The sequence below is a fragment of the Sugiyamaella lignohabitans genome, chromosome C (assembly GCF_001640025.1).
Source record: "Sugiyamaella lignohabitans strain CBS 10342 chromosome C, complete sequence".
Taxonomy (NCBI): domain Eukaryota; kingdom Fungi; phylum Ascomycota; class Dipodascomycetes; order Dipodascales; family Trichomonascaceae; genus Sugiyamaella; species Sugiyamaella lignohabitans.
Window position 1 is genome coordinate 2,145,950 of NC_031671.1, and position 15,708 is coordinate 2,161,657.

General features: G+C 42.5%; 2 protein-coding genes across 2 annotated transcripts; both read left to right on the forward strand.

Moving 5' to 3' along the window:
- Positions 1–128: 128 nt before the first annotated feature.
- GGC1 (Ggc1p) lies at positions 129–923 on the forward strand (the record flags this gene model as incomplete). Its single annotated transcript, XM_018881446.1, has 1 exon — positions 129–923. The coding sequence occupies one exon, from the start codon at positions 129–131 to the stop codon at positions 921–923; it is 795 nt and encodes a 264-aa protein (XP_018734039.1).
- Positions 924–1,399: 476 nt separating this feature from the next.
- PUF3 (mRNA-binding protein PUF3) lies at positions 1,400–4,315 on the forward strand (the record flags this gene model as incomplete). Its single annotated transcript, XM_018881447.1, has 1 exon — positions 1,400–4,315. The coding sequence occupies one exon, from the start codon at positions 1,400–1,402 to the stop codon at positions 4,313–4,315; it is 2,916 nt and encodes a 971-aa protein (XP_018734040.1).
- Positions 4,316–15,708: the final 11,393 nt, after the last annotated feature.

Genomic DNA, 15,708 nt, shown 5'->3' on the forward strand with positions numbered 1-15,708 from the left:
CGTAGCCCCAGCTGCGGGAGGCAAGACCCCACCCCCTAGTGTAACCGAAGTTCTAACACAGTTTAGCCACTGCCGGTATCTGCGAGCTGGCGGTGTTCCACCCTGTGGACACTATTGCCAAGCGTCTTATGAGTAACCATGGTCGAGTGACCAGTTTGAGCCAGTTGAACGCTGTTATTTTCAAGGATAAGGCCGACGCCAGTGTGGGTCGTCGTGCCGTGTCGCTTTTCCCTGGTTTGGGATATGCTGCCTGTTACAAGATTCTGCAAAGAGTTTATAAGTACGGAGGTCAGCCCGTTGCCAATGAGTTTTTGGGTGCTAACTACAAACAACAATTCGAGAATGCGTTTGGCCCTAAGACTGGTAAGGCTATTATGTCAGCCACTGCTGGTAGTTTGATCGGTATTGGAGAGATTGTTCTATTGCCTTTGGACGTTTTGAAGATCAAACGTCAGACTAACCCCGAGTCGTTCCGTGGTAGAGGTTTCCTCAAGGTGATTGCTGACGAAGGATTCGGGTTGTACCGTGGCTGGGGCTGGACCGCCGCCCGTAATGCCCCTGGATCGTTTGCTCTTTTCGGAGGTTCTGCATTTGCTAAGGAGTTTATTTTCAAGCTGCAAGATTACTCTTCTGCCACCTGGACCCAGAACTTTGTTGCCTCTATCTTCGGTGCTTCGGCCAGTTTGATTGTCTCAGCTCCTTTGGACGTCATCAAGACCCGTATTCAGAACAGAAACTTCGATAACCCAGAGTCCGGTTTCAACATTCTCAAGAACATGGCCAAGAACGAGGGTTTCTCGGCCTTTTTCAAGGGTCTTGTTCCTAAGTTGCTCACCACTGGTCCCAAGCTCGTGTTCTCGTTCGCTCTTGCTCAAACCCTCATCCCTGCCTTTGACAAGATCCTCTCACCCCCCAAGCTCTAAACATAGACTCTCTAATGTAATTTCTCCTCTCGCTCCTCAAGTGTAGTCTTCTCTGCCACCGGCGGCTGGGGCGGAGCCCCAGACCCCGTAGCTCCTCTCGCTGCGCTCGAGTCGTTGCCTCGACGGTCCCACTGGATTTATACAGGGTCAATGTTAAGGATTTTAGGGATTGAGGATAATTTTTGCTCATTGGGAATGAGCTTTTGTGTCGTTTGGACCCTGTTGCTTACCCCTTAACCCTTACCCGCAATGATCGTCTGTATGATAGTTAACTAAGGTGCATATATATAATAAATGATGTTCGTCTTCTCCACATTTCTGAACTTGAATGTAAACAAAAGAAGAGGCAAAGTTCGCAAATTGCGGTTATTTTCCTACGAAAGTGTAGTTTTCAAGTCAATATAGCGTGTTTGCTATTGTTCATATCGTGGATAAGAATCTGTTGATTGTTTGTGTTCTGCCTGTTGTTTGTCGAGATGGATCTGGGGCAGCATCGCTCGCTGTCGCCATCTCCGGCTTTGTCTCAGACATCTTTCAAACACCATCTGTTGTCAAATCATTTCGCTGAGAGCATTGTAAATGGCCTTTATGACACAGACTCAAATTCATTGGACAAGAGTGCTACCAGTTCACAACCGGATTTGGTTGCTGACAGCACTCTAATTGCAGACCCTAAACTGGCTCTTCTATCATATGACGATGACAATTCTGCTCTTAGTCCTGCTAGTTCTGTTGATAGTGGTAATTCCAAATCTATTCATGCTACAGTTCCATCTATTAGTCAGACAGCTAGAGCTGATAGTTCAGCAAGTGCTAGCAAGACCCAGGGTGTTACTCCTTATTCTACTTCCTTCTGGGGATCCATTACTTGCTTGTATCCCTCTGTCACAGGTCAGAATTCATTTACAAGCCAATCCAGTATATCTTCTATCTTGTTACCGAAAGAGAAGGAATTTAATCATTTGTCATCGGAATCTAGAACTTCTACTAATGCTCTTTCTGGCATGGACGAAGCTCTGGCTCACTCTCCGGCTTCATCATACGCATCTATTTCTTCATCCAAATCTCAAGCTGATAATGGATTCCAGAATTATATCACTAACTCAATTCCTAACTCTAACCAGACAAATAATTGTCCCGTCGGCCCCATGTCGCAACCACTTTCTATTGGGGCCACCCCCAGAACATCTGATCCTGGCAAGGAAGATAATATGGCTATAATTTCTCCACGCCTAAAATCTACTGCTTTGCTCTCTTCCTCTGATCAAGGCAGTGTATTTGGGTTTCCAGGAAGAGCTGTTCCGAGCAGACCCAGAGCTGGCACCTTTGGTACCGCTGGTAATAGCGACGACCGAGATAATGGTATTAACAGCATTGGTAGTATACTCAATGGACCAGGAATGGCCTCTATTTCTCATAGAGAGTCTCTTTTTCAATCAAACAACCCCATATTAGGAAAAAGTCAGAAGGAAGCTGAAGTTCTAGCAGCTGTTGCAGCTCCCAAAATCTCATCAGCCTCTGCTACTAGTACTTCTGCTGTTAACCCTTCAGTTCAGCTTCAAGGATGGCTTCCACATGGTCTTTACCAAACATCTCTCCTCCAGCCAGTTTCAAATATGTTAGATTCGACGAATATGGGAGGACCTACCATCAATCAGAGTTCGAAAGCGGCCCCAAATCATATTAATGGCAACGCGTTTGATGAGCTGCAAAGAGTGCAATTTGAATTATCGCTGGCTAATATGGAAGTAGAACGTCTTCGAAATGAGCTCAGCCAGCTACAAATCGCTGAATCCAGCAAAGCTTATCAAGCCCAAGACGGTATTTCGGGGACTGGGATTTTGAACAACGATAACCTTCGTGTTCCGTTTGATATAAACAGACCCATGACCACACGATCACCTGCCCCACCACTATTTGCCGGATCTCAAGTTCCATTGAATTGCCCTACTCCTGGTCCACTGTTGGTTCCTACCCCAGGACAAGCTCCTCCTACTTGGTACAACCCGCCAATGGATAGACAAGTTCTTCGTAATACAAATGCTGATAGTGGTCAGACAACTGATTCTCGTACGAATTTCAATTTTAATCTCCAAATGGGTCAAACTGCCGTTTTGTCTCCAAACCTAAGTGCAGATTCAAACAACCCCCATCTTCTGTACTATCCACCCACCACTTCGCCTATTGCCACTTCTCCTTTACTTACGAATCCATACGAAGATTACTTGTATAATCAGTACGAACCACAGCAATCTAATAAGATGGTTCCACCTGGAGTAGTCGACAGTGCCAGTGCAGCGGTCGCCGCAGGGCTTATAGAATCGACCGATACGTTCTATCCCATTAACTTTCAAAACGAGCCTTTGAACTACCGGAAATTGCTGGAACGGAGTGTGGGCTGTGATTGGAAGCTAATTATAGATCGAATTATTATGGACAACGACCAACAGGCGTCAATATTCTTACAACAAAAGCTCAAATCCGCTACAAAAGTACATAAAGCGGCTATCATTTCGGCCATTATCGACCAAGCATATCTTCTAATGGTCAATAGATTTGGCAACTTTTTAATTCAAAGGTGTTTTGAATATGGCTCTCCAGAAGAGATTGCTGGTATCACTCGCAGCATGCATGGCCATGTTGTGATGCTAGCTATGGACCCCTTCGGGTGTCATGTAATACAGAAAACCCTTGATTGTGTTGATAGAGATACCAAGTTACTTATTATAGATGAAATGCTCACTAATGTCAAAGAGACAATGGTACACCACTATGCTTGTCATGTATGGCAGAAGTTGTTTGAGCTTCGCTGGAATGGCTCCATTCCTCCTCGCTTCATGCAGCAAGTCAATTCTGAGCTGACTGGTTCTTGGGTCGAGGTAGCCCTTGGCGAGACTGGATCTTTGGTTGTCCAAAATATATTTGAAAATTGTGCGCCTGAAGATAAGAAACCCTGCATTGACGAGATTGTGAACAATCTCGACACAGTTATTCGTGGCCAATGGGGTAATTGGGTGATCCAGCATATGGTTGAACATGCTTCTGAACCATACCGACAAACAGTCATTGATTTAATTGTTGACTCAGCAGCCATTTATAGTGTCGACCAATTCGCTTCTAAAACTGTCGAAAAAATGTTGAAAATGGGCGACAAGGAAATCATACAAGCCTTCCTAAACAAAGTGATTCAAAAGCATCCTGATCGTCCCCGTATTCCCCTCATTGACAGTATGGTGAATGGTATCCTTCTATGGATTGGTAATGCTTCAGTTCCTGGCTCTGCCAGTAAAGCTAGACTTGCAATCCTTGCTAGCTCGGTTGTTTATCAAGCGTTTTTTCCGATTCTGTTAACGTTATCTGAATTGTTTCTAACTCTTTTTAGTTGCTTCTGATGCCCATGGAAATTATCTCATTCAATATATTCTGAACTCAGGGACCTCTCAACAGAAAGAAACTGTCGCCAATCATCTCAGAAAACACATGGTATCATTGAGAGGGTCAAAATGGGGTAGCAAATGTGCGTCCTTAATTGATCGAAATAGGAGCACATCTTCGACCATTGCTTTGCGAACCCTCACTAGGGAATCCAGACTAGCTCCAAAATAGCTCTAACTCAATGGTCCCATAGTCTCACTGTTATGTATCTGCTTGCTTATCTGGAAGAAAAATCATCTGACAACCATATCAAGAAAATTTAAACAACTATTCTCCCAGTTCGTGGATTTACCTACTATTATCATACTGCTTGCGTTACGACTTTCTATTAGCATATTTTTTATTTTTCATATTCACTTATCATTCAGAATTAACCCTCTTCGTATAATGAACCGACATGTTTTACTCCTGTGTGTTATTCCTTTTTCATACCCCTGATTTTATTGTGTTATTCGTTGCTGATAATAGACGACAATTGACTAATCCATTATTTCAATTCCTTGGCGGCCAGGGCTCTGCCCCGCACCCCAAGTATCCTGCTTTAAAGAAACCCTCCGGGACCAGAAATCATTAGGAGCCGGCAAAAATCACAAGGTTAATGGAATAATATCAACCGACCCTGCATCCGCAAATTATTATTCTATCTAAAAACAAACTAACCTATTAACAAACCAAAGAGAAGCAAAATTATTTGACTGAACTCTCAAAATTCTGGAAGAACCAAGATATCAAACTATATAGATCAAGAGATCGTGAGATACATATGAAGCCTCCGGTGGTCTGCGACGTTGCACCATATGCCAGATGTGGTTTCCGAAGATGTATAGATGTTTCAGGTCTGAGATATTCGGAATACTTTTTATCCAAGTAGTTTGCGAAACCATTATCTAGAGATAAGAATTATGAGAATAACTAGTTAACCTTCAAGATTCATGTAGTCTTACCCTAGAATAAAGTTATATGAAAGTAGGTTAAGTACTGGGAGTAATCGCAATTGAAGGAAGCTTTTGTAAGGATAACAGATGTTTTAATATCTAAAAAATTAAAATAATTGAAAGAGCATAATATACTACCTTTATATAATACTTGAGAACAAGAGGAAAAAATAGAAAAGAATCTTTGAAAAGAAAATGAGGCGAAATTATTAGATGAAACAAAACGTGGGTCAAATGATCAAGGAGAAGCGAGTGTGAAACGAGCTAAGGCAAACTGGAAACAAAGGAAGTGGAGCACACGACATTAGCTTCAACATGAAACTAATCAAGGACAAGTTATAGAGAGAGAAGTCGGCGAAGTCGACATGAGATGCAGAAGTATGCATTTGGAGTGATGTCGGAGAGCGGCAGGAAGACGGCTGACATGCGGAGCAGTCGGTAGACGTCGGGAGATAACGGAAAAAGCTATCGGGAAGCGGGAATCGTGACACCATACCCCCTGGACCTTCACCCTTCGTTCCAGTCCAGAGTGGGAAGTAAAAATTCTAACCCCATTTCCATTTTGTATATAGATATTTCAGCTAGAGTTAGGATAAATACTGGGCGATGCAGATTATTATTTGTCACGTGATCGAAAATTTGGCATTTAGGACTGGAATGTAGGTACTTTGTGAGTGTGAATATTTCATAGCAAGCCTGGAACGATAAGTTTGATGTATGTCGGACAGGTATTGAACTGGCTGGCCGACCCTGATAGGGGAGACTGAGATGTTTCCGTATTTACTCTGGTTGCTCTCCATGGGTTGATTCTTACGACATCTCAGTCCATAGTTGAATAAGATATTATTGAGGTGGACTTGCTTGCCGATAATTCTAAAAGCCAATAATTCTGGACATAGATTGGAGTCATGACATGTCTACGTCGAAAATGTTGGTCAAGCGTCCCATCTTATGTTGATCGCGAGCAACTTCGTGCATCTCACGTATTCTCCTTATCATATCGGGGTCTTCAGCCGCCATTGAATAGAGATACCTAATAAACTTCCGCCGAAGTGTATGCTCACCTTCCACTTCAATGCTGCCGAAATGGGCGTTGATGGCGACATTATAATCATCGTCCACTTGATAATTGATGAAACCCCATTCTCCCAGTGTGGTCAAGACTGTGTGTCCCGTTGCATAGCAATAGGAGTACTTGGACAGCTGGGAGAGTAGGCGACGGGAATTTGCTGTGTTGCTCTCAATTATGCTTTGAAGGCTACTGACCGACCGCTTTTTACACTCCACAACCATGACAGTTTCGCCCTTACTGATGTAAATATCGGCCCTGGGTTCACGATTAGTGGGTGCCCGGTCCAAAGGGAGTGAGTAGTCGGCATTTTGACGCCCAATTGTATAAGGTCCTGGGGAATCACAATTAATAAGATGACTGGGTATATCTCCGAGATCACTGAGTAGTTTCTCAAAAGAGGAAATGAAAAGTGTGGTTCGACTGACTACGGGATGGTCGCTAACCAGGCTAACCAGTCTAGTTTGATCACTTTGAATGGCCTCATAGACAAAAGACAAATATGCCGTGTAGGCCTCCTTTATTTTTCTGATATTTTTTTTGAGTAGCTTTGACGCATAATTGAAGTCTTCGCTACTGCTTATTATGTCTGTAGATGCAGCAATTAGAGCAGATTTGTATGTCACGGTCAAACTTTCCAGGCTCTTATCAAATATTTCTTTGTGATCTTCCATACCAGACTGTAGTTGCACTTTGTTTAACAATTTCGGGAATGAGTTGATTGTGTTTTTTAAATAATTCAACATTTCTTTGCACTCGTCTTGGAACGTATCAATCGCTTGCTTGAGCTGTGACTTTAGTTCTTTCTTGGCAGGGTCATAGTCATCATCGAGAAGTGGATTTATCAGCCCGGATATTAGATTTTCGAGAATGGCGTAAACCCACTCCTCGACTTCTGATTCGCTCGTGAAGGTCTTGGGGAGCGTTCTACCAGTAAAAGATTTCCCGCTTTTCAGCTTGTGGAATCTTGAAGGATTATCACTATTGACAAGTTCCGTTAAAAAGTTGTCCAGGCCGAAGTTGTTATCAAATTCCTCATTGTCGTTGAAGACGATATTTCCATTGTACTCATAAAAGGGATTGATGGTGCTGCTGCGTGTGGAAATTGCAGTACGTGCTCTTTTAGGGGCAGGTGGTTCAATTGACTCACCGAGTCGGCTTATGATGTAACGGGTTGTTACCGGGGGCAGGTGAGCAATGATATCTGCTGAGCTCTGTTAGATCACTCCTCCAGTTTGCTGTACTGTCTCTACTTACGAGATTCACTGGTACTCATCGTCACGAGAGGGAATATCAGCTTGAATGTAGACAAGAGTGTTGCAGGTAACTTCCTTGTAGCAGCAGGGAGACGAGAAAAACAATGTTGTGCATGTAACTTTCCGGGGTATGCAGGGATGTGATACTTGCATGTTCACGTCGCTAGATCATGCAACATTAAAGTCGTGGCAAAGCCGTCCAAGGTCCAAGGGTCCTCGTAGCCCTTGAAGCACCTTACTTTTGAAGGTTTAAAGAGCTACGACCCGCTTAAGAATAACAGGCCCTTGGGCCTCGCAATCTTCTCTATGATAGCATTCTCTGTGCTACACTTAATATTTGTTTGGTGGGTTCGAGACGGGCTTATGTCTTGTTTAGAGGATTAAGGCTATGGCTATAAGTAACTCATTTTGGAAGCGTACTCAATGGTATATGTTTAACTCGGTCTACGGTCTTTAGTTCCTGATCAATGTTCAATGCTCAAACCTTCGGTTTATTAGAAGGAACATTACATGATCCAGGGACGAAAAGGAATATAATTTAAAGGTGCGCGATATGGCGAAAATGACCTGTCAAGCGGGCAGTACCTTATTTTAACTGTTATAAGCATAAACCACCCTTCGCCGCGTGTTATGTATATCAGGAATTTCCATAAAAAAACAGGGATTTGACACTAATGAACCTTTCCACAATCTAATGACTGACAAAAATCCCTCTCATCCCCCGGTTACACACCGAATATATGATTGTATTGACGATGAGTACAAAGATGTGCAGATTCTCAGCGAAGCCTTCTTGACTCCCTTCCAGCTTGAGTATCAATATGATTTGCAGCTTTACGAAGTGAAAGCTGATGATAACAGTCCTTTGGCTCAATCTGGGCGCATCCAGGCCGAACTCAAGTCTGATCTTCGTACTCTGCAATTTACACCTTATCCATGGAAGCCATCAACCGAAGAATTCATTGACGGCTCACTTTATCCTCAATTGGATAATTGTATTCGCCCTTTAGCGGTTTGGGAGGAGGAACAGGAGGAGGGTAAAAAAGAGATTATAGGTCAAATCATTGACAGTAACCCAGTTTTACAGCAATTAAGACGTGACTTTCACACTCAGTGGGCTACTGCTAAGCATGTCTATGATGTAAAGTACGCGAGAATGGGAGAGCGATATCTGCTTGAGAGTCGTGCTGCTTCGGACTATCAAAAGTTCATAAATCAGGGCCCATACAAAGACTTTGACCGACTCCTAACCTCAGAGAGATTGCTACGTAGTGGACAAGACTGGAGGGGTGGTCCCTGGTCTTCACATGCAGTCAAAGTCTATCTTCAATTACCTCTAGAAGATGTTATTCACAATTGGCACCGTAACGACTTGGTTCGAATTGAGACGGTCGGTGGCTACAGATATAATGCAAGGGAAGTAAGCAGAGATGAATTTAAGAGCTTTTTTATTGATAGTTTTAATGTCAGATTGGCGGCAGTCAGTGAAGAAATCTACAGCAATTTTGTGTCGGGCGATCGCGAAAGTGTTCTGAAATACAGAGCCTCCTCAGTTCCGTCAGAGTTCAAGTCTTATGATACAGATGAATTACTCCCAAGTATATTTTTGACCATCTGCCGCTTTGTTTTAAGACCATTGTTTTTTGCTGAAGGTTGTAAATTTAGCTTCCATTATCTTAAGTCGTACCACGTCGACAAATATCGGCATCTCAACAAAGGGCCTAAATATACTTTCGTGAATGTGAATTTGATCGATTCCATTCACGCAATGAATAAGAAGAACTGCTTCACTGATCGGATGGACATGACTGTGGGATTGATTTATTTTCAGTCTAGCTCTGATTTGAATTTATGTTATGGCAGTCCACATTGGTATTTAGTAATGGATGAGCTTCGGTTCCATCTATTAAAATCCAAGCTTACTCATTTCATAGTATCCAGCTTTTATGAAACATTCTTCATTGATATCACTGGCTACAGGGATGGTCGGCTGAATTACGATATATTCCGGCTTAATCACGACTCTACAGAGCCCACTGTGAGACATGCGATAGCTGCTTATTTGACACACTGGTCGAGCGAAGATCCAATCGAACGGGGTAAGTCCATTGCAATGGAAATAAAGATGGAGCCGAATCCGTATTCAATTCTTCCGAGTCCCGATGCCATGGAGTTTTCGCCGGTTAACATCATTCGTCACACTAAGTTCTTTAGATCTGATAGACACACTAAACGTGAACGGTTGCCTCCAATCAACTTAGATGTACGTAGGCTGGAGCGGGTGGTTAGGCCAAAACCCGATCTAGGACGCTTTCGATCCCCCGCTGATTGGGATAAATTGATGATTCAGGCGATGAGAAGTTATAAACCTATCATTAAGGAGCTCACCACAGTGGATGGAATTGTTGCCACGATTCGATGTTACCCAAAATGTGTGGAACATAATTTCACTGCCGAAAAACGGGCATTTGAAAAGCTAACCAGCGTTCAAGGAAGTATTATTCCACATTTATACGAGGTATTAAAAGAAGGCGAAATCAATATTATTGTAACCGAACGTATGAATGAGTACATTCCTATCGTCGATTTTATGGAAAGATTGGCAACTGAGCTCAATCGTGAAGGTATCTCAGTGGAAGAAGAGGTCAAGGTTCGTCGAGATCTACAGCTTTTGTATAAAACGGTCAAAGAGAACTACCAACAAATACATGAACTGGGCGTATTTCATAAGTATGGTAGAAAGGATGGCATTATGGTTCGTGCTGCTAATGATGTTGTACTCGCGAATTTCCAGTATAGTTTTACAGAAGTTAGTAAAGATGTTGATTTTTCAGTTGACTGGAAAAAGTTGAAAGTGCTGTTTAAGAAATTTGAGACCGGCCCGAAGGAAAAGCCTCGGAAAAGGAGAAGAAGATATTTTTATTAAAGAGTGTTGGATTATTATTATTATTATAATTATTATTTTCAGTTTCAAAATCATTATATTGGTGGGTCATTAATTTCTGAGGAATGGCGACGAACTTGAATCGAGTTGTTAAATCAATCTGAGCTGGTTAGACAGATATATGAAGCGGTGGTCTGCGGCGTTGCACCATATGCCAGATGTGGTTTCCGAAGATGTTTAGATGTTTCATGTCTGAGATATTCGGAATACTTTATCCAAGTAGTTTGCGAAACCATTATCTAGAGATAAGAATTATGAGAATAACTAGTTAACCTTCAAGATTCATTTAGTCTTACCCTAGAATAAAGTTATATGAAAGTAGGTTAAGTACTGGGAGTAATCGCAATTGAAGGAAGCTTTTGTAAGGATAACAGATGTTTTAATATCTAAAAAATTAAAATAATTGAAAGAGCAAAATATACTACCTTTATATAATACTTGAGAACAAGAGGAAAAAATAGAAAAGAATCTTTGAAAAGAAAATGAGGCGAAATTATTAGATGAAACAAAACGTGGGTCAAATGATCAAGGAGAAGCGAGTGTGAAACAAGCTAAGGCAAACTGGAAACAAAGGAAGTGGAGCACACGACATTAGCTTCAACATGAAACTAATCAAGGACAAGTTATAGAGAGAGAAGTCGGCGAAGTCGACATGAGATGCAGAAGTATGCATTTGGAGTGATGTCGGAGAGCGGCAGGAAGACGGCTGACATGCGGAGCAGTCGGTAGACGTCGGGAGATAACGGAAAAAGCTATCGGGAAGCGGGAATCGTGACACCATACCCCCTGGACCTTCACCCTTCGTTCCAGTCCAGAGTGGGAAGTAAAAATTCTAACCCCATTTCCATTTTGTATATAGATATTTCAGCTAGAGTTAGGATAAATACTGGGCGATGCAGATTATTATTTGTCACGTGATCGAAAATTTGGCATTTAGGACTGGAATGTAGGTACTTTGTGAGTGTGAATATTTCATAGCAAGCCTGGAACGATAAGTTTGATGTATGTCGGACAGGTATTGAACTGGCTGGCCGACCCTGATAGGGGAGACTGAGATGTTTCCGTATTTACTCTGGTTGCTCTCCATGGGTTGATTCTTACGACATCTCAGTCCATAGTTGAATAAGATATTATTGAGGTGGACTTGCTTGCCGATAATTCTAAAAGCCAATAATTCTGGACATAGATTGGAGTCATGACATGTCTACGTCGAAAATGTTGGTCAAGCGTCCCATCTTATGTTGATCGCGAGCAACTTCGTGCATCTCACGTATTCTCCTTATCATATCGGGGTCTTCAGCCGCCATTGAATAGAGATACCTAATAAACTTCCGCCGAAGTGTATGCTCACCTTCCACTTCAATGCTGCCGAAATGGGCGTTGATGGCGACATTATAATCATCGTCCACTTGATAATTGATGAAACCCCATTCTCCCAGTGTGGTCAAGACTGTGTGTCCCGTTGCATAGCAATAGGAGTACTTGGACAGCTGGGAGAGTAGGCGACGGGAATTTGCTGTGTTGCTCTCAATTATGCTTTGAAGGCTACTGACCGACCGCTTTTTACACTCCACAACCATGACAGTTTCGCCCTTACTGATGTAAATATCGGCCCTGGGTTCACGATTAGTGGGTGCCCGGTCCAAAGGGAGTGAGTAGTCGGCATTTTGACGCCCAATTGTATAAGGTCCTGGGGAATCACAATTAATAAGATGACTGGGTATATCTCCGAGATCACTGAGTAGTTTCTCAAAAGAGGAAATGAAAAGTGTGGTTCGACTGACTACGGGATGGTCGCTAACCAGGCTAACCAGTCTAGTTTGATCACTTTGAATGGCCTCATAGACAAAAGACAAATATGCCGTGTAGGCCTCCTTTATTTTTCTGATATTTTTTTTGAGTAGCTTTGACGCATAATTGAAGTCTTCGCTACTGCTTATTATGTCTGTAGATGCAGCAATTAGAGCAGATTTGTATGTCACGGTCAAACTTTCCAGGCTCTTATCAAATATTTCTTTGTGATCTTCCATACCAGACTGTAGTTGCACTTTGTTTAACAATTTCGGGAATGAGTTGATTGTGTTTTTTAAATAATTCAACATTTCTTTGCACTCGTCTTGGAACGTATCAATCGCTTGCTTGAGCTGTGACTTTAGTTCTTTCTTGGCAGGGTCATAGTCATCATCGAGAAGTGGATTTATCAGCCCGGATATTAGATTTTCGAGAATGGCGTAAACCCACTCCTCGACTTCTGATTCGCTCGTGAAGGTCTTGGGGAGCGTTCTACCAGTAAAAGATTTCCCGCTTTTCAGCTTGTGGAATCTTGAAGGATTATCACTATTGACAAGTTCCGTTAAAAAGTTGTCCAGGCCGAAGTTGTTATCAAATTCCTCATTGTCGTTGAAGACGATATTTCCATTGTACTCATAAAAGGGATTGATGATGCTGCTGCGTGTGGAAATTGCAGTACGTGCTCTTTTAGGGGCAGGTGGTTCAATTGACTCACCGAGTCGGCTTATGATGTGACGGGTTTTTACTGGGGGCAGGTGAGCAATGATATCTGCTGAGCTCTGTTAGATCACTCCTCCATTTGCTGTACTGTCTCTACTTACGAGATTCACTGGTACTCATCGTCACGAGAGGGAATATCAGCTTGAATGTAGAAGACAAGAGTGTTGCAGGTAACTTCCTTGTAGCAGCAGGGAGACGAGATAAACAATGTTGTGCATGTAACTTTCCGGGGTATGCAGGGATGTGATACTTGCATGTGCACGTCGCTAGATCATGCAACATTAAAGTCGTGGCAAAGCCGTCCAAGGTCCAAGGGTCCTCGTAGCCCTTGAAGCACCTTACTTTTGAAGGTTTAAAGAGCTACGACCCGCTTAAGAATAACAGGCCCTTGGGCCTCGCAATCTTCTCTATGATAGCATTCTCTGTGCTACACTTAATATTTGTTTGGTGGGTTCGAGACGGGCTTATGTCTTGTTTAGAGGATTAAGGCTATGGCTATAAGTAACTCATTTTGGAAGCGTACTCAATGGTATATGTTTAACTCGGTCTACGGTCTTTAGTTCCTGATCAATGTTCAATGCTCAAACCTTCGGTTTATTAGAAGGAACATTACATGATCCAAGGACGAAAAGGAATATAATTTAAAGGTGCGCGATATGGCGAAAATGACCTGTCAAGCGGGCAGTACCTTATTTTAACTGTTATAAGCATAAACCACCCTTCGCCGCGTGTTATGTATATCAGGAATTTCCATAAAAAAACAGGGATTTGACACTAATGAACCTTTCCACAATCTAATGACTGACAAAAATCCCTCTCATCCCCCGGTTACACACCGAATATATGATTGTATTGACGATGAGTACAAAGATGTGCAGATTCTCAGCGAAGCCTTTTTGACTCCCTTCCAGCTTGAGTATCAATATGATTTGCAGCTTTACGAAGTGAAAGCTGATGATGACAGTCCTTTGGCTCAATCTGGGCGCATCCAGGCCGAACTCAAGTCTGATCTTCGTACTCTGCAATTTACACCTTATCCATGGAAGCCATCAACCGAAGAATTCATTGACGGCTCACTTTATCCTCAATTGGATAATTGTATTCGCCCTTTAGCGGTTTGGGAGGAGGAACAGGAGGAGGGTAAAAAAGAGGTTATAAGTCAAATCATTGATGACAGGAACCCAGTTTTACAGCAATTAAGACGTGACTTTCACACCCAGTGGGCTACTGCTAAGCATGTGTATGATGTAAAGTACGCGAGAATGGGAGAGCGATATCTGCTTGAGAGTCGTGCTGCTTCGGACTATCAAAAGTTCATCAATCAGGGCCCATACAAAGACTTTGACCGACTCCTAACCTCAGAGAGATTGCTACGTAGTGGACAAGACTGGAGGGGTGGTCCCTGGTCTTCACATGCAGTCAAAGTCTATCTTCAATTACCTCTAGAAGATGTTATTCACAATTGGCACCGTAACGACTTGGTTCGAATTGAGACGGTCGGTGGCTACAGATATAATGCAAGGGAAGTAAGCAGAGATGAATTTAAGAGCTTTTTTATTGATAGTTTTAATGTCAGATTGGCGGCAGTCAGTGAAGAAATCTACAGCAATTTTGTGTCGGGCGATCGCGAAAGTGTTCTGAAATACAGAGCCTCCTCAGTTCCGTCAGAGTTCAAGTCTTATGATACAGATGAATTACTCCCAAGTATATTTTTGACCATCTGCCGCTTTGTTTTAAGACCATTGTTTTTTGCTGAAGGTTGTAAATTTAGCTTCCATTATCTTAAGTCGTACCACGTCGACAAATATCGGCATCTCAACAAAGGGCCTAAATATACTTTCGTGAATGTGAATTTGATCGATTCCATTCACGCAATGAATAAGAAGAACTGCTTCACTGATCGGATGGACATGACTGTGGGATTGATTTATTTTCAGTCTAGCTCTGATTTGAATTTATGTTATGGCAGTCCACATTGGTATTTAGTAATGGATGAGCTTCGGTTCCATCTATTAAAATCCAAGCTTACTCATTACATAGTATCCAGCTTTTATGAAACATTCTTCATTGATATCACTGGCTACAGGGATGGTCGGCTGAATTACGATATATTCCGGCTTAATCACGACTCTACAGAGCCCACTGTGAGACATGCGATAGCTGCTTATTTGACACACTGGTCGAGCGAAGATCCAATTGAACGGGGTAAGTCCATTGCAATGGAAATAAAGATGGAGCCGAATCCGTATTCAATTCTTCCGAGTCCTGATGCCATGGAATTTTCGCCGGTTAACATCATTCGTCACACTAAGTTCTTTAGATCTGATAGACACACTAAACGTGAACGGTTGCCTCCAATCAACTTAGTTATACGTAGGCTGGAGCGGGTGGATAGGCCAAAACCCGATCTAGGACGCTTTCGATCCCCCGCTGATTGGGATAAATTGATGATTCAGGCGATGAGAAGTTATAAACCTATCATTAAGGAGCTCACCACAGTGGATGGAACTGTTGCCACGATTCGATGTTACCCAAAATGTGTGGAAAATCTTTTCTCTGCCGAAAAGTTGGCATTTGAGAAGCTAAACGATGTTCAAGGAAGTATTATTCCGCATCTATACGAGGTATTAAAAGA